The sequence below is a fragment of the Thamnophis sirtalis genome, unplaced genomic scaffold, assembly GCF_051295495.1.
Source record: "Thamnophis sirtalis isolate CommonGarterSnake01/CBP01778 unplaced genomic scaffold, rThaSir2_p1.2 scaffold_8, whole genome shotgun sequence".
Taxonomy (NCBI): Eukaryota; Metazoa; Chordata; class Lepidosauria; order Squamata; family Natricidae; genus Thamnophis; species Thamnophis sirtalis.
In genome coordinates, this window is record NW_028261388.1 from 3,188,160 (window position 1) to 3,209,935 (window position 21,776).

The 21,776-nt window shown below is 47.0% G+C and overlaps 2 protein-coding genes across 2 annotated transcripts in view; one reads left to right on the plus strand and one right to left on the minus strand.

The window, feature by feature from the left end:
- The window catches only part of LOC148044266 (glycerophosphodiester phosphodiesterase 6-like), a 39,253-nt gene extending 30,306 nt beyond the window's left edge, over positions 1-8,947 (plus strand). Inside the window, exons 10-15 of the mRNA XM_087722025.1 lie at positions 938-1,095; positions 1,206-1,353; positions 2,999-3,081; positions 4,504-4,568; positions 6,242-6,296; positions 8,929-8,947. Coding sequence (XP_087578151.1) covers positions 938-1,095; positions 1,206-1,353; positions 2,999-3,081; positions 4,504-4,568; positions 6,242-6,296; positions 8,929-8,947 — 528 coding nt within the window. The remainder of the gene's footprint in view (positions 1-937; positions 1,096-1,205; positions 1,354-2,998; positions 3,082-4,503; positions 4,569-6,241; positions 6,297-8,928) is intronic.
- MYO7A (myosin VIIA) overlaps positions 8,777-21,776 on the minus strand; it is a 104,505-nt gene continuing 91,505 nt past the window's right edge. Inside the window, 7 exon segments of the mRNA XM_087720975.1 lie at positions 8,777-10,497; positions 13,274-13,393; positions 15,174-15,257; positions 16,255-16,371; positions 18,094-18,279; positions 20,569-20,675; positions 21,419-21,506. Of these exon segments, the coding sequence (XP_087577101.1) occupies positions 10,408-10,497; positions 13,274-13,393; positions 15,174-15,257; positions 16,255-16,371; positions 18,094-18,279; positions 20,569-20,675; positions 21,419-21,506 (792 nt within the window). The 3' untranslated portion in view covers positions 8,777-10,407.

A 21,776-nucleotide genomic window follows, 5' to 3' on the forward strand; every position in this document is an offset into this window, starting at 1 on the left:
GCTACACGCATGCGCAGAACCAGTGGTGGGTTCCGGCCAGTACGGCCCTCTACGGCCATACCGGTAGTAGCCGGGAACAGCTGACAATGTACCGGTACGGTGGCTCGTTTGGCCCACCCGCCTGCCCACGTTCTATACCAGTTTTTAAAGCAAACGGACAATTGTACATGCGCGCACAATGTGCAGCACCAATGGGAGCTCCGACAAGCAGCTGAGTGTCGCAGGGTGGTGGAGTGTGCATGCGTGCGCAGCGCGTGTGCATGAAAGGATGCGTGGCCCCGGGAGCACCATACCGGTAAGAATTGGGCTAGGAATGAGAGGGGCTCGCAGGAGACATCTATGGCTAAGGGTCAGGGGTGGGTTTATGCCGGCGTTACTGCCTGTTCAGGGTGTGCGCGATTTGTGCTCAGTGAGTTGTGATTTGTGTGCAGTGGCCTGTAAATTGATCTGCGCATGCATAGAATATTAAAAATGTTTTTAAAAGATATTACGGTGAGCTGTAGATGAACCGGTTCGGGGGCGCGGCCAGCCTGCCATCCATACTGGTTCAGTCACCATTTCCACTACCAGTTCCACCAAACCGGTCTGAACCGGTAGGAACCAAACTCGGCTAAGGGGAAAGTTCCGGGTCTAATATTGTTTCCTCCTCCTCCTCCTCCTCCTCCTCCTCTTCTTCTTCTCCTCCTCTCCTTCTCCTTCTCCTCCTCCTCCTCCCTTCTCTCCTCCCTCCCCCTTTCCTCCTTTCCTCCTTCTCTTTCTCCTCGTCCTCCTACGCATTCCTCCTTCCCCTTTCTCCTTCTCCTCCTCCTTCTTGTTCTCTGCCTCCACCACTCTACTCTTTGTCCTCCTTCTGCACCTTCTCCATCTTTTACTCCTCCCCTTCCTTCCTTCCATCCATCCTTCTTCCCCTCAACTACTGCTCTTCTGTGAAAAACAGGTTCTCTGGTTGGACAATCGGCTTCGGCAATACGTTCAGCAAAAGGCTCCAGAATTCCAACATGTCTCATCTTCCGCCCAAACCGTTGAATACCTCCAAAGCTGGAACATTAGAAAACTCAATCTGGACTACCGAAAATTGGCTACAGTCGATATTCGGTAAAGAGGAACATGACGTTATCAGGCAAAGGTTTAGGGCCAATCTTCATAGGTTGTTGCAAGTCACCTAAAGAGGATCTCGTGATGTTTTTTTTCCCCCCACCCTAAAGGAAATATGCCAAAGCCAACATCACCACCAACCTCTGGGTGGTCAGCGAGCCATGGCTTTACTCCTTGGCCTGGTGCTACGGAGCTGAATCGGTAACCACCGACGCTGTGCAGGTTCTGGGCAACGTGAGCCAACCGTTCTTCTTCTTGGTGAGTTGAGGAAATGGGGAAGTGTCCTCCAGGGCATGGATTTAACAGATGAATGGAATGGAAAGGAGTGGAACGGAACCAAATAGAACCAAACGGAACAGTACAATACAGAATAGAACAGAACAGAATAGAAATATGGAATGGGAAGGGATGGAATGGAATGGAACCAAATGGAACCAAATGGAACAGTGCAGTACAGTACAGAACAGAACAGTACAGAACAGAACAGTACAGAACAGAACAGAAATATGGAATGGGATGGAATGGAATGGAACAGAACCAAATGGAACCAAATGGAACAGTACAGTACAGTACAGTACAGAACAGAACAGAATAGAAATATGGAATGGGATGAAATGCAATAGAATGGAATGGAATGGAATAGAATAGAATAGAAATATGGAATGCAATGCAATGCAATGCAATAGAATGAAATGGAACGAAATGGTACAGAACAGAACAGAAAAGAATAGAATAGAAAAATGGAATGGAATGGAATAGGATAGAATAGACATATGGAATGGGATGGAATGCAATGGAATAGAATAGAATAGAATAGAATAGAATAGAATAGAAATATGGAATGGAATGGAATGCAATAGAATGGAATGGAACGGTACAGAACAGAACAGAACAAAACAAAACAGAATAGAAAAATACAATGGAATGGAACAGAACAGAAATATGGAATGGAATGGAATAGAATAGAATAGAAATATGGAATGGAATGGAATGGAATAGAATAGAATAGAATAGAAATATGGAATGGAATGGAATGGAATAGAATAGAATAGAATAGAAATATGGAATGGAATGGAATGGAATGGAATGCAATAGAATGGAATGGAACGGAACGGTACAGAACAGAACAAAACAGAATAGAATAGAAAAATACAATGGAATGGAATAGAACAGAAATATGGAATGGAATAGAATAGAATAGAATAGAATAGAATAGAAATATGGAATGGAATAGAATAGAATAGAAATATGGAATGGAATGGAATGGAATGGAATGGAATGGAGTGGAATAGAATAGAATAGAATAGAATAGAATAGAAATATGGAATGGAATGGAATAGAATGGAATGGAATGGAATGCAATAGAATGGAATGAAACGGAATGGTACAGAACAGAACAAAACAGAATAGAATAGAAAAATACAATGGAATGGAATAGAACAGAACAGAAATATGGAATGGAATGGAATAGGATAGAATAGAAGCTGTAAGGGACCTTGGAGGTCTTCTAGTCCAACCCCCTGCTTAGGCAGGAAACCCTACACCACTTCTAATAAATGGCTGTCCAGTCTCTTCTTAAAGGCCTCCAGTGATGGAGCAGCCACGATTCCTGGAGGCAACTTCTGTTCCACTGGTTAATGGTCCTCGCTGTCAGGAAGTATCCCCTTAATTCCAGGGTGCGTCTCTCTCTGATCAATTTCCATCCATTGCTTCTTGTTCTGCCTTCTGGTGCTTTGGAGAATAGCTTGACACACACACACCCTTTCCTCTCTTATTCTATTCTATTCTAAACATAAATTTTGAACTCCACTGTGGTCATAAGACAAGGACTACCCCTATCCACCACCACCCCCTGGCTCCGTCTTGCCAACTGACACCAATTTTCTTTGCTCTTCTCTTCCAGACGCCGCAGGGATATACAGCCATCTGGGTCACCACGGACGTCCTGGCAATCTTCTTCATACCTCTCGTCTTCCTCGCCCACTGGTAAATGCCAAGATGGCGCCTGGCTAAAATTTGAAGTGAAGTCCTTCCCCGCAGCTTTTTATAAAGTTTGTTCTCTGCCCCTCTTAGAGATTGCAAAGTCTTTCGGTTTTAGGGATAGAATCAAGATCACGTGAAGGGTTAATACCACTTTATAAGGCCTTAGTAAGGCCACACTTAGAATACGGCATCCAGTTTTGGTCGCCACGATGTAGAAAAGATGCGGAGACTCTGGAAGGAGTGCAGAGAAGAGCAACAAAGAGGATTAGGGGACTGGAGACTAAAACATATGAAGAATGGTTGCAGGAACTGGGGATGTCTAGTTCAGTGTTTTTCAACCACTGTGCCGTGGCACACTAGTGTGCCGTGACATAGTGTAAGGTGTGCCGTGGGAAAAACACTTTATATATAGTCAATATAGGCACAGAGTTAAATTTTTTTAACATTTTCTAATGGTGGTGTGCCTCGTGATTTTTTTCATGAAAAAAGTGTGCCTTTGCACAAAAAAGGTTGAAAAACACTGGTCTAGTTTAATGAAAAGAAGGACTAGGGGAGACATGATAGCAGCCTTCCAATATCTCAGGGGTTGCCACAAAGAAGAGGGAGTCAAACTATTCTCCAGGGCACCTGAGGGTAGAACAAGAAACAACAGATGGAAACTAATCAAGGAGAGAAGCAACTTAGAACTGAGGATAAATTTCCTGACAGGGAGGACAATTAATCAGTGGAACAGAAGTTGCCTCCAGGAGTTGTGAATGCCCCAACATTGGAAGTCTTTAAGGAGATGTTGGACAGCCATTTGTCTGAAATGGTATAGGATTTCCTGGCTAAGCAGGGGGTTGGACTAGAAGACCTCCAAGGTCCCTTCCAACTCTGCTATTGTATTAGTACTGTATTAGGTAGCCAGCATAAAGGCCAAGGCTGAAAGGATTGAGGTTTTGTATACAGATAGTATACAAGTATTGAGATGGCTAAGACAATGAGCTTGTCGATCAGAAAACGTTGGCAGTTCGGCAGTTCGAATCCCCAGCGCCGCGTAACGGAGGGAGCTCCTGTGACTTGTCCCAGCTTCTGCCAACCTAGCAGTTCGAAAGCACGTAAAAAATGCAAGTAGAAAAATAAGAACCACCTTAAGCCGCCTGGAATTCTACGGAATTGGGTGGCATATAAATGTTATTAAACTTATAAACTTTGGTGGGAAGGGAACAGCGTTCCGTGCGCCTTCGGCGTTGAGTCATGCCGGCCACATGACCACGGAGACGTCTTCGGACAGCGCTGGCTCTTCGGCTTTGAAACGGAGAGGAGCCGCGCCCCCTAGAGTCGGGAACGACTATCATGTATGTGCGAGATAAATGTACGTTTATCTTAACTTTTCACCTTGCCTGGAAACATTTTGTCATGAACGGCGCAAATATTTCTTTCCAGGTGGAAAAGGAAAAAGAAATCGCTACAGGCCGCTGGGAAACACGCTTTGGATGAGGTGCCAAGCGGTGAGTCTTTCTTTATTTGGGGCTCTGCTCTTCGTGGTGGTCCACAAAGAGACCCTTGGCCTAAAGTCCCCCTGTAAGACCTTTTCCCGTAACACACTTTCCCCTCACCAGTTTTTCATCCTTTCAACTCGAGGTTGCGGGAATTTAATCTGAATAGCAGAATAACAGAGTTGGAAGGGAGCTTGGAGGTCTTCTAGCCTGACCCCCTGCTCAAGCAGGAGACCTTATGCCCTTCCCGACAAATCATTGCTCAGTCTTCTTCAAAACTTCCACTGTTGGGAGTGTTCACAACTGGTGGCAAGTTGTTCCACTGGTTAATTGTCCTCCCGGTCAAGACGTTTCTCCTTAGTTCCAAGTTGCTTCTCGCCTTGATTAGTTTCCATCCGTTGCTTCTTCTCCTGCCTTCGGGGGCTTTGGAGAAGGGCGAACGACAAAACCGCGCCCGACTAAACCGCGGTGACAAAACCGCGTGTTCTAAAGCGCTCCGATGAATGAGCGCTGAATCGCGCCGACAACAGCGCGGCGACAGAAGCACGCTGTAAAACTAAACCTAACCCTAAACCTAAACCTAACCCTAAATGTAACGCTAAACCTAACCCTTACCTTAAGTTAAATCGGCTTTCTGTCGACGCGCTGTTGTAAAGCGCCCTTCTGTCTCCACGCTGTTGTCGGCGCACTGATGACGTCGCGGTTTTAGCGACCCGGTTTAGTCGGGCGCGGATTTGTCGTTCGCCCTTTTGTCGGGTCGCGTTCTACATTGGTCACACAATAGAATTGTCCATCAAAACAGATTTTTATCAAACATAGTTTTAGTTTAGTTTTAGTTTTAGTTTTATTATTATTTATAGGCCGCCCTTTTCCCTGAGGGGACTCAGGGCGGCTTACAAAATATAGGGAGGGGGGTACAAAACAGTAAACATAAAACAATACATAAGTAAAAATAGTACACAACATTCATTCATCATTCGGGTGGGGACGGATTACAATCTTTATCCCCAGGCCTGACGGGATAGCCAGGTCTTGAGGGCTGTGCGGAAGGTCTGGACGGTGGTGAGGGTACGAATCTCCACGGGGAGATCGTTCCAAAGGGTCGGAGCTACTACTGAAAAGGCTCTCCTCCGTGTGGTTGCCAGTCGGCACTGACTGGCGGATGGAACTCGGAGGAGGCCTAATCTGTGCGATCTAATAGGTCGAAGGGAGGTAATTGGCAGGAGGCGGTCTCTCAAGTACGCAGATCCACTACCATGGAGGGCTTTATGAGTGACAAGTAGCACCTTGAAGCGCACCCGGAGGTCAACAGGTAGCCAGCGCAGCTCACGGAGGATCGGTGTTATGTGGGCGAACCGAGGTGCACCCACAATCACTCGCGCGGCCGCGTTCTGGACTAGCTGAAGTCGCCGGATGCTCTTCAAGGGCAGCCCCATGTAGAGCACATTGCAGTATTCCAGCCTAGAGGTCACAAGGGCCCGAGTGACTGTTGTGAGAGCCTCCCGGTTCAGGTAGGGTCGCAACTGGCGCACCAGGCGAACCTGGGCAAATGCCCCCCTGGTCACAGCCGTCAGATGATGGTCGAAGGTCAGCTGTGGGTCCAGGAGGACTCCCAAGTTGCGAACATAGCTTCTTTTCTAATGCACTCTCTGGTTAAATAATATCTTTTTAAAAAATCGTTTTAGGCCCTGGCCACAGAAACAGAATCGCGCCTGAAAATGTGGGAACGTACATCCAATGGTAAGGCATCGGCTTTGCCTCTTGCTCTGCAGGTGGTCCTCAGGTTATGACCATAAATGGGCCTAACGTTTCAGCTGCTAAGCGAGATAGTTGCTGAGCGAGTTCTGCTCCGTTTTGCGACCCTTTCCAGCCACCGTGGTTAAATGAAGCCCTGGCTGCAGGTGTTAAGTTAGTAAGACGGTTGTTAAGTGAAACGGGCTTCCCCGTTGATTTGGCTTGTCAGAAGGTCGCAAACCCCGGGACGCTGCAACCGTCATAAATATGAGTCCGTGGCCAAGCATCTGAATGTTGATACTCAGAGTCATGGGGATGCTGCAACGGTCGTAAGAGTAGAAAAACGGCCATAAGTCACCTTTTCAGTGCTGTTGTAACTTCAAACGGTCACTAAATGAATCGTTGTAAGTTGAGGACTACCTATATGTTAGTGGGTTATTTTCTTTGGAACTGCTCTCTTAATGGTAGCTGTTTGGGGGGGGGTCAAAGCTTTAGAACTGGAAATAATATTTCTCAGCCTCAATAACTTCAAGGTGTGTGAACTCCAACTCCAGCTAGCATGTCAAAAATTAAAATTCTAATTTTAAGGTTCAGGCTAGAATAATTGGTCATCTCAGACCTGGAACCATATTTTTTTAGCAACGTGTTTCCAGCGTTATTCCTCAATCAAGTTTCCCGAGACGGCGTCACAAAAATTCCTTCCACTTAATTTTTTTCACCCACTTAATTTCTTAAAAAAAAAATAAGGTGGCATTTGCCAGTTCTCTGAACTACTCAGATATTTTGCAATATCCTTCTCTGGGAGTAGGGTGGGAATGGAGATTTTGCAGTATCCTTCCCCTGGAGTGGGGAGGGAATGGATTTCACAGTATCCCTCCCCTGGAGTGGGGAGGTTTTGAAAGAAATGTCCTTCTGGGTTCGGCTCCAAGTGAGAAAAAAGACACTGGAGACATGGAGGCTGCTTGGAAAGATGGTTTATTGTTGGACAGGACCACATGGCTTGAGCCCTGAACAGAAAAGGGGATCACATGCTTCAATGTTGGTGGAGAAGAAGAGAAGGGCTGAAGGAGGGGCTTGCTAGGCTTTTTATCCCCTGTTTAGTCCCACCTCTCTGTTTCCTGTTCCTGTGTAAGAAATGTATTCTGATTGGTTGTCAGACTCCCATGGGGCCATGCAGAGGGCTACTCTCTAGGCTGTTTTGAATCCAGGTGTGGATGAGTTCTCAGATGCCTTGTGGTCAGTTGAGTAATATCCCTTCCCCCTGCAGCTGCAGTGGAGAAGTCTTTATTATGTAAAGTGGGCTAGCCTGGCCTTCTCAATGGTCCATTGAGAAAGTGGGGATGGGCAGGAAGTTACAGGCAACTATTCTGTCTTTTAAAACATGTTTCTTTCTTTTCACATCCAGAGAAACATTCTGCCTTTTCAATATTTCCCAGGATATTTTACTTCTCTGGGAGAGGTCTGGAAGATAACTTCCCACAGAGGGAATGGGGATTTTGCAGTATCCTTCCCCTGCCATGCCCACCAAGCCATGCCCACAGAATCTGTAGTAAAAAAAAAAAAGAGTTTCACCACTGGTTTGGACCAAATTTGAAAAGTCACCTTGCGGTGATAAATAAGGCATGGAAAAACAGAATAAGCGAGTTGGAAGGGGCCTTGGAGGTCTTCTAGTCCAACCCCCTGCTCAGGCAGGAGACCCTATCAAACGTCTGGGAGGGGACGTCCACCCTCGCTTAAAGATAAATGTGGTTCTACGTAATTAATCTAAGATTGGATGAAGTTACCTTGGTCCTCAGCGGGCTGGATCCGCACAAAGGACTTACATCCTTGTATATTTTCAGAATTGCCGAAGACGCAGGTTGTGAACGAATAATGCTCGCTCATCTCTTGTGTAGAGAATGACAACGCCATTCAGATGGGAGATTCTGGCAGAGGCTGCTCATCCTTCCAGAGAAATTAATGGGACGCTAACACATCGCATAATGAAACTGGACAATGCTTTTTATTTTTGTGTTTTCTTAAAATGAAAAATATGGTGGAAACCCCTTTATCTATCTGTCTGTTTGTCTTTCTTTCTTTCTTTCTTTTTTTCTTTCTTTCTTTTTTTTCTTCCTACCTTTCTTCTTTCTTTCTTTCTTTCTTTCTTCCTTCCTTTTTTCCTTCCTTCCTTACTTTTTCCTTCCTTTCTTTCTCTTTCTCTCTCTTTCTCTCTTTCCTTCCTTTCTTTTTTCCTTCCTTCCTTTCTCTTTCTCTCTCTCCCTTCCTTCCTTTTTTCCTTCCTTCTCGCTCTCATTTTCTTTTTCTTAATAAAGATGCAAATTTGGTTGTTGTTTTTTTACAACATGCAAGCTGATAGCTTTTTTTCCTGGATATGTGCTTTATTCATGCAGGGGTGGGTTTCTCGCCCCGTTCCGACCGGTTCGGTTGGAACAAGGCCGGTGGCGTCCTCGCGCACGCACGCGGCGTCCTCGCGCACGCACGCGGCGTCCTCGCGCACGCACGCGGCGTCCTCACGCACGCACGCAGCCGCGCATGCGTACTAGCGTCTGTGCGATGCTCCAGCTGCTCCTGCTCCGGACACGACTTCGCAACTAACAACTTCTAATTTAACATTCAAATCTCTCCCTTCTGTGTTAAGGTTTGTGGATGAATTATAAGGGGAACATAACTGGGTGTCCACCTTACAATTATGCTTCTATCTCGTCCCTCCATCTTCCTAAAACTCAGCACATGCAAATCAGGAAATTCAAATTGGACAAATTTCTTTCTTTCTTTATTGTACATTCAAAATCGGAAGAATTCAATAGCGTTCCTCCTCCGGGAATATTTCATTGGGACACCAGTTTCCAGAAGAAGTAAACAGCATTCTGATTTTAAGGTTCAGCCTGGAATCATTTCTCACCTCAATCCTAGACCGAACCTGGAATGAACACTTCTTTTTTTTTAGCAACGTGTTTTCAGCGCCGTTCCTCAATTCAAGTTTCCCAAGGCAATGTCCCCAAAATTCCTTCACTTTCCACCCCTTGGAAATAGGGCATTTCTTTTTTAAACTTAATTTCTCCCCCACCCCAAAAAAGAGGCAGATCTATCAGAAATTTGACTCAAAGTGGTGTCAGTTTAGGTCAACTTTGAATAGTCCCCTTGCTGTGATAAATAAAGACAGAGAAAAACAGAATGACAGAGTTGGAAGGGACCTTGGAGGTCTTCTAGTCCAACCCCCTGCTCAGGCAGGAGACCCTATAAAACTTCTGGGAGATGAAATCCACTTATCTTAAAGTTCCGGAGATTGAGAAATGCGGTTTTACGTAATTAATCTAAGACTGGATGAAGCTTTCTTGGTCCTCAGCAGCCTGGATTGGTGTCCATGCAAAGGACTTAAATCCTTGTATATTTTAACAGAGTTGGAAGGGACCTTGGGGGTCTTCTAGCCCAACCCCCCTGTTCAGACAGGAGACTCCAACCAAATCCTCAGTTCAGTTATTGCACATCGAAAGCCTCATCTCTCTGTCCAGCCAGTTTTCCTTCTTCTTTTTTGTTGCAAAACATCCTTTTTTCTGTCTTTCCGACAGCTTTCTTTAAAACACACACACACACACACAAACCCACTCTTTAAAAGATTACTTGATTTCTTCCCTCGGGAAACAAACAAATCAAAAAACCCCAGAAGATTTTTTTAAAAAAATGGATTTATCCATTTCTAGCAGAGTTTTAGCTTCCTCCACATCTTTCTCGTTTGCAAAAAGATCCAAACTGGAAGTTCCTCTCCCTAGGCCCTAAAATAAGAAGCAGATTGTTCTTTTTTTCAATCTGGTTTCACGTCCGAAAGAGAAGCAGAGGTGGATATCCCAGAAGCTGAGAGGGAAATAATAATAATAATAATATCCACGCTGGTGGGAAAGAAAGATAGATGGTTTTGGGGGTTTCGTTTTGTTTTTTCCTCTCACAAGTAATCATCCTCGCTCGAAGTGGACGTTGGCTCGGAGTCCTCAGAATCCGACCGGTTTTCAGAAGGCGTCCGGCTCATTTTCCACACGTGGGTCGCAAAAGATTTGCCCCAGCTGCAAGGGTAGCCCACGGCCCTCAGCTGGCAGAGGGGCGGCCAGCGGGTGGTTTCAGTTCACTTGCTCCCTTTCGCGCCCCTCTGCTTACTCATGGCGGTCAGCATCTGGCTGATGTAAGAGGTCAGCAAGTCGTCCATCTTGTAGCCCTGGCGCAAAAGAGGAGAAGAAGGGGAGGGGGGAAGGGAAACAGGTTCATTTCACCCACTGTACAAGTCCTTGACCTGTCCCAAAAGTTCTTTTATTTTATTTTTCAAAAGGCCACTGGACTTTCTTAGTTTTTTTTCTTTGAAGACGTTTCGCTTCTCATCCAAGAAGCTTCTTCAGTTCTTGAATTGAATTGAATTTTATTATTTGTATGCCGCCCTTCTCCGGGAGGGACTCAGGGCGGCGAACAACTCAAAAGGGGAAAAGGGGAACATAGAACAGAAGACAAGTAATTAAAATAGCCAAGAATCACACAACCATACAAGTCAAGAGGGGAGGGGAACTCATCAACCCCAGGCCTGCCGGCAAAGCCAGGTTTTGACGGCTTTTCGGAAGGCCTGGAGAGAGGTGAGGGTCCGAATCCCTGTGGGGAGTTCATTCCAGAGGGCCGGAGCTGCCACAGAGAAGGCCCTCCCCCAGGTAGTGGCCAGATGGCATTGGCTGGTAGATGACACCCGGAGGAGGCCGACCCTGTGTGATCTAATGGGTCTGTGGGAGGTAATTGGCAGCAGGCGGTCTCTCAAGTACCCAGATCCAATACCATGAAGGGCTGACTGATGGTGGGCAGTGGTGGATTACACTTATGTTGACTAGCGGTTAGCCTCGCGCGTGCACGCCCGCTTCGCATGCACACACACCTTCCGGGCATGTGACCGGCCTTCCACACGTGCGCCCAGTAGTGTGTTTCCATTTTTTTTACTACCATTTCGTTCGTTCCGTGAGTGTGTGTGTGCTCGCGTGTACATGCGACACTTTTATGCATGCGCAGAAGCACCTGGGCAGGTGGGGGGGAGCCTCCTGCTGCCGCTATTACCGGCTCGCCTAATCCAGGCCGAACGGGGAGCAACCCACCTCTGGCCAAGCCTAAAAAACGTGGCTAAATAGGATGGCATAGAGCTGGGGGGTAGGGGTGGACAGGCTCACCCGTGATCTCCGCTACTGGTTCGCCCGAACCAGTCTGAACCGGCTGAATACCACCTCTAATGGTGGGGAAGGAAAGGATTGATTCTCCTTGCAGACACAGCTAGTCATTTGCATCCTTTTTAGAGCATCGTTGAGGCCACTTGGAGGTTTTATCTGTGTCCTCAAGGTCACCTGAGTGGTGCAAATGGTTCCTGTAGCCTGCAATTTTTCCCTCTGGAAATCCATCCCTACTCCCACCCCATTCCAAGGGTCTTCACCCCAAATTGTGTAGCTAAAAAGTCTGTAGAGATTCTCCATCATCCAGGTTGTTGTCCCAAAGGTGCTATTTTTTCAAGAGGCAACTGGACTTTCTGGTTTTTCTTTTGAAGATGTTTCTCTTCTCACTCAAGAAGCTTCTTCAGCTCATACTGGATGGTGGGGAAGGGAAGGATTTATATTCCTTGCAGACAGCTGGTCATTTGCATCCTCTTAGAGGGTCATTGAGGCAACCTGGAGGTTTCTCTGTGTCCTCAGGATCACCTGAGTGGTGCAAATGGTTCCTGTAGTCTGCAATTTTTCCCTCTGGAAATCCATTCCTGCTCCCACCCCATTCCAAGGGTCTTCACCCCAAATTCTGTAGCTAAAAGTCCGTAGAGATTCTCTGTCATCCAGGTCACGGTTGTCCCAAAGGTGATTTTTTTTTCAAGAGGCAATTGGACTTTCTGGTTGTTCCTGTTTCGCTTCTCATCCAAGAACCTTCTTTGGTTCTGACTGAATGGTGATGGAAGGATTTATATTCCTTGCAGTCATCTGGTCGTTAGTATTCTCTCTGAGAGTTGCTGAGGCCACTTGGAGGTTTCTCTGTGTCCTCAGGGTCACCCGAACGGTGCAAATGGGCGTGGAGGCATCTTGGAACTGCTGAAACATCCTGCAGAAAGCACAGCTCCACAACGCAATCCTTTTAGCAGTTCCAAGAAGGCTCCACACTCATTTGACCCTGTCAGCATCACTCCATTAAATAATTAGGAAAGAAAGACTAAGAGATTCCATGTGTTGGAAATCAAAAGTAGTTTTACTAATTACAAATGGTAAGCAAGCAGTTGCGAAGCAAAGTCTACTTAATTAGGCGCGAAAGCGATTGATATATAGAATAGTCCATTCCCCACCCCTTGGGATCATAGCCTCAGGCCAATCATAAGTCCTTCAAATGTCAGGTGTGAGATAACTTCAAAAAGACATCACGAAGATGGAATGTCGAGGCCGTTGGTCCAGGCGGGAAGCACTCACACATGCGCAATCCAACCATCTGGTACATCCTAGAACATTCCTCCAGCACATCGAATAACCCCTCCCAAATACCAGCCCTCCCTCCCCGTTTCATGACAGCTGAAACAACAGCAAGGCAGAAGCTGACAGACCCTGAGGACACAGACAAACCTCCAAGTGGCCTCAACGACTCTCTAAAAGGGTGCAAATGGCCAGCTGTCTGCAAGGAATATAAATTCTAAGCATAAGGTTGTAAGTCGAGGGCTAGCTATACGTGCTTGTGTGAGAGCCAGCCATTTCTTCATCCCAAAGGTGCTTTCCAGAACTGAAGAAGCTTCTTGGATGAGAAGTGAAATGTCTTCAAGGAAAAACATAGGAAGTCCAGTCGCCTTTGGAGAAAGCGTCTTTGGGACAATCATGACTTGGGGGGATGGAGCATCTCCCTAGGCCTTCAGCCATTTCTATCACTGCTTCTCATCTTTCCTCCTGGCTACATTTTTGCTTCTCATCTTTCCTCTCGCCAACGCCCCGGCTACGTTTTCTCCTTACCAGCGAGGTCTCACACAGCAACTTGCTCCCTCGCACCAAATTGCCGATGGTGATGTGGAAGTAGGTGTTGCCGCTGCTCCAGTTGGAGATCTTCGTGAAGGGATGGGTGATGAGGATGTCCTAGAGACACGGACAAGGGGTTAGGTGCCTTTGAGGAATGGAACGGAACATAGAACATAGAGGTCCTACTTCAAAGAACGGAGTGGAACAGAACAGAACAAAATAAAGCATAGGACACAGAACATAGAACAGGGCATAGGACATAGAATATAGATGTCCTACTTCAAGGAACGGAATGGAACAGAACAGAACAAAACATAGAACATAGGATATAGGACATAGAATATAGAGGTCCTACTTCAAGGAACGGAATGGAATAGGACAGGACATAACATAAAACATAGGATATGGGACATAGAACATAGATCATAGAGGTCCTACTTCAAAGACCGGAATGGAACAGAACAGAACAAAATAAAGCATAGGACACAAAACATAGAACAGGACATAGAACATAGAATATAGAAGTCCTACTTAAAGGACCGGAACAAAACAGAACAAAACATAGAACATAGGATATAGGACATAGAATATAGAGGTCCTACTTCAAAGACCGGAATGGAACAGGACAGGGCAAGACAGGACAGGACAGGACATAGGACATAGAATATAGAGGTCCTATTTCAAGGAACGGAATGGAACAGAACAGAACAAAACATAGAACATAGGATATAGGACATAGCACATAGATCATAGAAGTCCTACTTCAAAGACCGGAAAGGAACAGAACAGAACAAAATAAAGCATAGGACACAGAACATAGAACAGGACATAGAACATAGAATATAGAAGTCCTACTTAAAGGACCGGAATGAAACAGAACAGAACAGAACATAGAACATAGGATATAGGACATAGAATATAGAGGTCCTACTTCAAAGACCGGAATGGAACTGGACAGGACAAGACAGGACAGGACAGGACAGAGGACATAGAATATAGAGGTCCTACTTCAAGGAATGGAATGGAACAGAACAGAACAAAACATAGAACATAGGATATAGGACATAGCACATAGATCATAGAGGTCCTACTTCAAAGACCGGAAAGGAACAGAACAGAACAAAATAAAGCATAGGACACAGAACATAGAACAGGACATAGAACATAGAATATAGAAGTCCTACTTAAAGGACCGGAACAAAACAGAACAAAACAGAACAAAACATAGAACATAGGATATAGGACATAGAATATAGAGGTCCTACTTCAAAGACCGGAATGGAACTGGACAGGACAAGACAGGACAGGACAGGACATAGGACATAGAATATAGAGGTCCTACTTCAAAGACCGGAATGGAACAGAACAGAACAAAATAAAGCATAGGACACAGAACATAGAACAGGACATAGAACATAGAACATAGAAGTCCTACTTAAAGGACCGGAATGAAACAGAACAGATCATAGAACATAGGATATAGGACATAGAATATAGAGGTCCTACTTCAAAGACCGGAATGGAACTGGACAGGACAAGACAGGACAGGACAGGACAGGACATAGGACATAGAATATAGAGGTCCTACTTCAAAGACCGGAATGGAACAGAACAGAACAAAATAAAGCATAGGACACAGAACATAGAACAGGACATAGAACATAGAATATAGAAGTCCTACTTAAAGGACCAGAATGAAACAGAACAGAACAGAACATAGGATATAGGACATAGAATATAGAGGTCCTACTTCAAAGACCGGAATGGAACTGGACAGGACAAGACAGGACAGGACAGGACATAGGACATAGAATATAGAGGTCCTACTTCAAGGATCGGAAGAGAACAGGACAGGACATAGGACATAGAATATAGAGGTCCTATTTTAAGGACCCACCTTGCTTTTACGGTCAATGAGGCTGATGCCGTGTTTGTTGATGGCAACGAGGAGCAGTTCTGGATAATTTGGGTCAGTGGTTTGCTGTTGGGAAAGGAAGGTGGAGATGGGTTAGTCGGCTGAGAAGATGACGTGCAAACTAGCGAGCGTGGTTCTACTACCACAGCTCTACAGAAAATCCCACGACAATTCCATCCTGATCAAGAATACCCTTTTGTTACATCACAGTCATGACTGTGAATAGTGGCGCGGTGGCCTAGAGGTAGAGCTCTCAGCCTCACCATGAGAAGGTCTGTGAGTTCGACCCTAGGTAGAGGCAGATATTTCTCTCTCTGGGCACGATGGGAATAATATAGCTGCTGAATATGACTCCGCATCGGCGACAGGAAGGGCATCGGGTCACTAAACACTCAGCTCCATTCAGCTACCCAGACAACACCCTACAAGGGATTATGGGGTCATTAAAAGAGGATGATGATGATGATGACAGGGGTAGGACAGGGGTCCTACAGGCGAAGGATACTGCAAAATCCCCTTTCCCTGCCCACTCTGGGAAAGGATCCTGCAAAATCTCCATTCCCACTCACCTCCAGGCGAAGGATACTGCAAAATCCTCATTCCCTCCCCACTCCTGGGAAAGGATATAGCGAAATCACCATTTTCTCCTCACTCCTGGGAGAGGATCCTGCAAAGTCTCCATTCCCACCCACCTCCAGGCGAAGGATATTGCAAAATCTCCATTCCCTCCTCACTCCTGGGAAAGAATACTGCAAAATCCCCATTCCCTCCCCACTCTGGGGCCAGCCAGAGGTGGCTTTTGCCGGTTCCCCGAATTACTCAAAATTTCCACTACCGGTTCTCCAGACCCCGTCAGAACCTGCTGGATTTCACCCCTGGTTTAGGGGTCCATGACAAGTATCGTCCACCGCTCTCCTCTCAAGAGAGGATTTCGTGGGGGAAAAAGGGGGGGGCTGATATTTGTTGCTCCTGACCACAGCATCTGCTCTTCAAAGCAGCCCAGCGGATGAAGGGGGGTCCTTCCTCACTTCTTAAGTGCAACCCAGGTTGCCCGCATCCTCACCTTCACTTCAAAGAAGGCCGATCCAAAGGTGGGCCACCGGAATATAATCTTGAGGAAAGCCAACTTCGCCTCTTCCCTCGTTTTGCCTGCGTGTTTGTTGAAATAGGCCACAATGGACTGCAAAAGAGAGTAGATCACAATCTGTGATGACCCGGGACACGGCACAAAGGTCACACAACCACCTGAGAGGTCAAACTCCCCTTTAATGCTCCAAATTCCCCCCCCCTCCAACGCGCCCACGTTCTTGGCAAGTCCCAGAGCAAAGCGGGAGTGAGTGCGGGCGCACGCACCCACCCATATACACACACCAGCTTTTGCTGTGCTTTTTTTCACCCAGGCTGTGGAGGGTGAAAAACGGCCCTACGAGCAAACTGGAAGTTCTGGAACAGACTGCCAGAGCCTTCAGGGAAGCCTCCTGAAGGCTCTGGAGGGTGAAAAACGCCCCTATGAGCAAACCGGAAGTTCTGGAACAGACTTCCAGAGCCTTCAGAAAAGGCTCCTGAAGGCTCCGGAGGGTGAAAAACGCCCCTACGAGCAAACCGGAAGTTCTTGAACAGACTTCTGGATCCTTCAGGGAAGCCTCCGGAAAGCTCCTGAAGGCTCTGGAGGGTGAAAAACGGCCCTATGAGCAAACCGGAAGTTCTTGAACAGACTTCCGAATCCTTCTTCAGGGAAGCCTCCGGAAAGCTCCTGAAGGCTCCGGAGGGTGAAAAACGCCCCTACGAGCAAACCGGACGTTTGTTCCTGAACTTCCGGTTTGCCCGTAGGGTCGGGTTTTTTTGTCCTCCGGAAACTTCAAGAAAGCCTCCAGAGGGCGAATAACGGCCTCAAAAGAAGGCCAAAGTCAGCTGGCCAGCGCGCATATGCGCGCTGCAGCTGAGACAGCAATGCCTCGCGTGCCCTAACAAATGTGGCTCCGTGTGCCACAGGTTCAGCATTACGGCCCTGTGCAATTTCAGATAAAACCGTTGTTCAGTCTCTTCTTAAAAACCTCCAGGGATGAAGCACATCCAACTCCTGGAAGCAAGTCATCCCCCTGGTTAATTGTTCTCACCATCAGGAAATTTCCCCTTCGTTCTAGGTTGCTTCTCTCCTTGGTTAGTTTCCAACCATTGTTTCTTGACTTGCCTTCAAGTACTTTAGAAAATAGTTTGGCTCGCCCATCTTTGTTGAAGCCCCTCAATTATTGGGAAACCGTTATCTTGTCGCCCCCTTGCTCTTCTTTTCATTAAATTAGACGTACCCACTCCCCTAATCCTCTTGGTTGCTCTTCTCTGCGCTCTTTCCAGAGTCTCAACGTCTTTTTTATAACGTGGTGACCGAAACTGGTTGCGGTACTCAAGGTGTGGCCTCACTACAGAGACAGACAGATAACAGCTAGTCCTTGACTTACGACCACAACTGAACCCAACATTTCTGTTGCTAAGCGAGATGTTTATTAAGAGAGCGTTCCGACTTTTTTTGCCACTGTTGTTAAGAGAATCGCTGTCGTTGTTGACTTAGAAACCCGGTTGTTAAGCGAATCCGGCTTCCCCGGATTGATTGTCGGAAGGGTCGCAAAAGAGGATCACGTGACTCCCCCTCCCCCCCTCCAAGACACTGCAACCGTCATAAAAATGAGTCAGCTGCCAGAGCTGTCTTAATTTTGATCATACGACACGGGGATGCTAGAAAAGTTATGTGAAAATTTTTCATGTTGCTTTTTTCAGTACCGTTGCAACTTCAAACGGTCACTAAATGAACTGCCGTAAGTTGAGGACCATCTGTAGACAGACAGACGGACAGATAGACAGACAGACAGACAGAGATGGAAGTAGACAATTCCTGGAGCAAACTTACTCTTTTCCAGTCGTCCGGTGACAGCTGGCGAATTAGCGGTTCGGGCACCAAATCCTTGAGAAGTTTCGGGATATTAGGAAAACAGGATTTATCATCTTCAAATTTCACCCTGTAGATCAGGGCTCCAAGCTGGAGGACCTCTTCCCGCGTGCACTTATGGTAGCCCCGGAGATATTTTGGTAACTCCTGTGCCACGAAGGAAGTCAAGATAGCGGTGAGATGACATTCTGAATCGTTCCAAAAGCGGACGAAGGAAAACACGGGATCCTGGATGGCCTCTTGGCCTGGAGTCTTTCCTTGGAGACATTTCACCAGCCAACTAGGGAATGTCATCAGTGCTAGGGGGAAGGGTGGGTGGGTTTGCTCTCGGTTTACACACTGGAAATGGCCTGCCCTTTCTGCGTTAGTGGGAGTGATTTCGGTGGTTCTTAACCTTGAGTTGTTTTGATGCTCTCTGAACTTGGTTGTTTTCTTGTAGGCGTTTTATGACCAAACTAGGTAACATCATCAGTACTAGAAGGGAGAGGAGGAGGAGGTTCTCTCTGAGCTTGGTTGCTTTCTTGTTTCCTCCTCCTCCTCCTCTCCCTTCTAGTACTGATGATGTTATCTAGTTTGGTCATAAAACGCCTACAAGAAAACAAACATTCAGAGAGCATCAAGGATCCCATAATCTTCCTCCTCCTCCTCCTTTCTTCTCCTCCTCCTCCTCTCCCTTCTAGTACTGATGATGTTACCTAGTTTGGTCATAAAACGCCTACAAGAAAACGACCAAGGTCTGAGAGCACCAAGCACCAAGGACCCCACAATCCTCCTCCTCCTCCTCTCTGCAAACACCTCCCCCTTCTAGCACTGATAATGTTACCTAGTTGGGTCATGAAATGTCTGCAAGAAAATTCCCAAGCTCAGGGAGCACCAAGGACCGCTCCTCCTCCTCTCCTTCTCGTCTCCTCGTCCTCTCCTCTTCATCCTCTCTTCCTCTTCGTCCTTTCCTCCTCTCCCTCTCCTCCTGCTCCTCTCCTCCTCCTGCTCCTCTCCTTGTCCTCCTTCTCTCCACTCCTCTTCATCCTCTCCTCTCCTCCTCGTCTCCTCCTCCTCTCTTCGTTTCCTTCTCTTCCTCGTCCTCACCTCCTCCTCTTCCTCTCCTCCTCACCTCCCCCTCTTCCTCCTCTCCTCCTCCTTTCCTTCTCCTCCTCTCCTCCTCCTCCTTCCTCCTCTTCCTTTCTTCTCCTCCTCCTTTCTCCTCCTCCTCCTCCTTTCTTTTCCTCCTCCTCCTCCTCTCCCTTCTAGTACTGATGATATTACCTAGTTTGATCATAAAATGCCGGCAAGACAACAACCAAATTCAGAGAGCACCAAGGACCCCCTAATCTTCCTCCTCCTCCCCAACTAGTACCGATGAGATTCCCTAGTTGGGTCATGAAATGTCAGCAAGGAAACCACCCAGCTCAGAGAGCACCAAGGACCCCACAGTCCTTTTCCTCCCCCTCCCTTCCGCTTCCCCCTCTGCTCTTCCTCACCCCCTCCCCTCTTCCCCTCTTCTTCCTCCTCCTCCTCCTCCTCCTCCTCCTCCTCCTCCTCCTCCTCCTCCTCCTCCTCCTTAACCAGTTGGGTCGTGAAATGTCTTCAAGAAAAGAACAAAGCTCGCCGAGGGTAAATAATTAATATTTCTTTAAACCTTCAAGGGCAAAATGGAAAATAATCCCCCCCCCTCTCATATTGGAGAAGAAGGACGATGTTCTCGCCATCCTTGGCTCCTATGGTCCAAGATGCTGAAAAGAGGACAACCCAGGGGAGACCCCCAGTTGAGCATCGTTCTTCCCCACCATCTTCTGATCCAGCTTGTCCAGAATGCAGCCGCGCGAGCGATCGTGGGTGCACCTCGGTTCACCCACGTAACACCTATCCTCCGCGAGCTGCACTGGCTGCCTATTGGTCTCCGGATACGCTTCAAGGTGCTAGTCGTCACTTATAAAGCCCTTCATGGTATTGGACCTGGGTACCTGAGAGACCGCCTGCTGCCAATTACCTCCACTAGACCGATTAGATCCCACAGATTAGGCCTCCTCCGAATTCCATCCGCCGGCCAGTGTCAACTGGCGACTACCCGGAGAAGAGCCTTCTCTGTGGCTGCTCCGGCCCTCTGGAACGAACTCCCCGTGGAGATTCGCACCCTCACCACCCTCCAGGCCTTCCGCAAAGCCCTTAAAACCTGGCTGTTCCGACAGGCCTGGGGCTAAAGAGCTGTTGCCCCCGTCTCAAATGGTATGACTGTTGTGTGTTTTTAAATTATGCATTGTTATGTTACGTTTTTAATTTTTTTGTCTGTACCACCCTTCCCTGATTTGAATTGTGAGCCGCCCTGAGTCCCCTTCGGGGGGGAAAGGGCAGCATATAAATATAATAAAATCAAAATCAAATCAATCCAAGATCAGGGGGGGGGAAAGCATGATGGACCCTTGCAGATTTGGGACGTACCTGATAATAATGGAAAATGGAGTCCGCCATAGAATCTTTCCCAGGCATGGTGTTGGTCCACAGCTTCTTCATGAAGAACACTTGGTAGGTGAGAGAAGGCACAAGCCCTGCAAAGGAAAATCAAAGTGGGTTGCACATTGTCTGGTGATCCATGCTTCATTGAAGGCGTGAATTATCAACCTTGTCACGTTTAAGATGAGTGGACTTCCTTCCACTCCCAGAGTCCCCGAGTTGAAGTCCACCCATCTTAAACACGCCAACGTTGAGAAACACTGACCTACAGTAACCTTACAGGGTGTAGATGTAATTCAGACTCTTGGCTGCAGGGGGCGCTACAGAAGGCCACCTGCTAATGTGCGTCTGTTAGCAATAGCAGTAGACTTATATACCGCTTCATAGGCCTTTCAGGCCTCTCTAAGCGGTTTACAGAGAGTCAGCATATTGCCCCCAACAATCTGGGTCCTCATTTTACCCACCTCGGAAGGATGGAAGGCTGAGTCAACCCTGAGCCGGTGAGATTTGAACCGCTGACCTGCTGATCTAGCAGTAGCCTGCAGTGCTGCATTTAACCACTGCGCCACCTTGGCTCTAGTCTGTTGGCTGGGGAATCCTGGGAGTGGAAGTCCAAACATCTTAAGAACCTGATTTGGAATTCATTAAGATTCTGGAATCAATTATTAAAGATTCTAAGAATCCTTCCGGTGGGAAAATGCTTTTGTTTTGAATTCACTGAAGAAGAAAAAAAACATGACAAGATGCCATTTTGAAAGTTGTCCACTAGAGGGAACTAGAAGGAACAAAAAATTAGGTATTGAAGTCAAATATGGTTGGAACCCCCTGAAAAACTTACCATCTTTTGCTGGTCTCGCTTTCTTGATCCAGTCGGTCAGATGCCTGACGAAGTCAAAGAAGAAGTCTCCTTCGGGGACGCTGATGACCTGGAAGAGAAGCAGCGTCTCTCAGCTTTGGCGCCTCTTAAGATGTGCATGCTGGCTGGGGAATTCTGGGAGTTGAAGTCCACCCATCTTAAAGGGGCCAAGGCTACGAAACAGTAGTAGTAGTACAATGGTGGGATTCAAATAATTTAACAACCAGTTCTCCGCCCTAATGGGGCTGCCCTTGAAGAGTATTTGGAGACTTCAGCTTGTCCAGAAGGCAGTCGCGTGAGCGATTGTGGGTGCACCTCGGTACACCCACGTTACACCTAT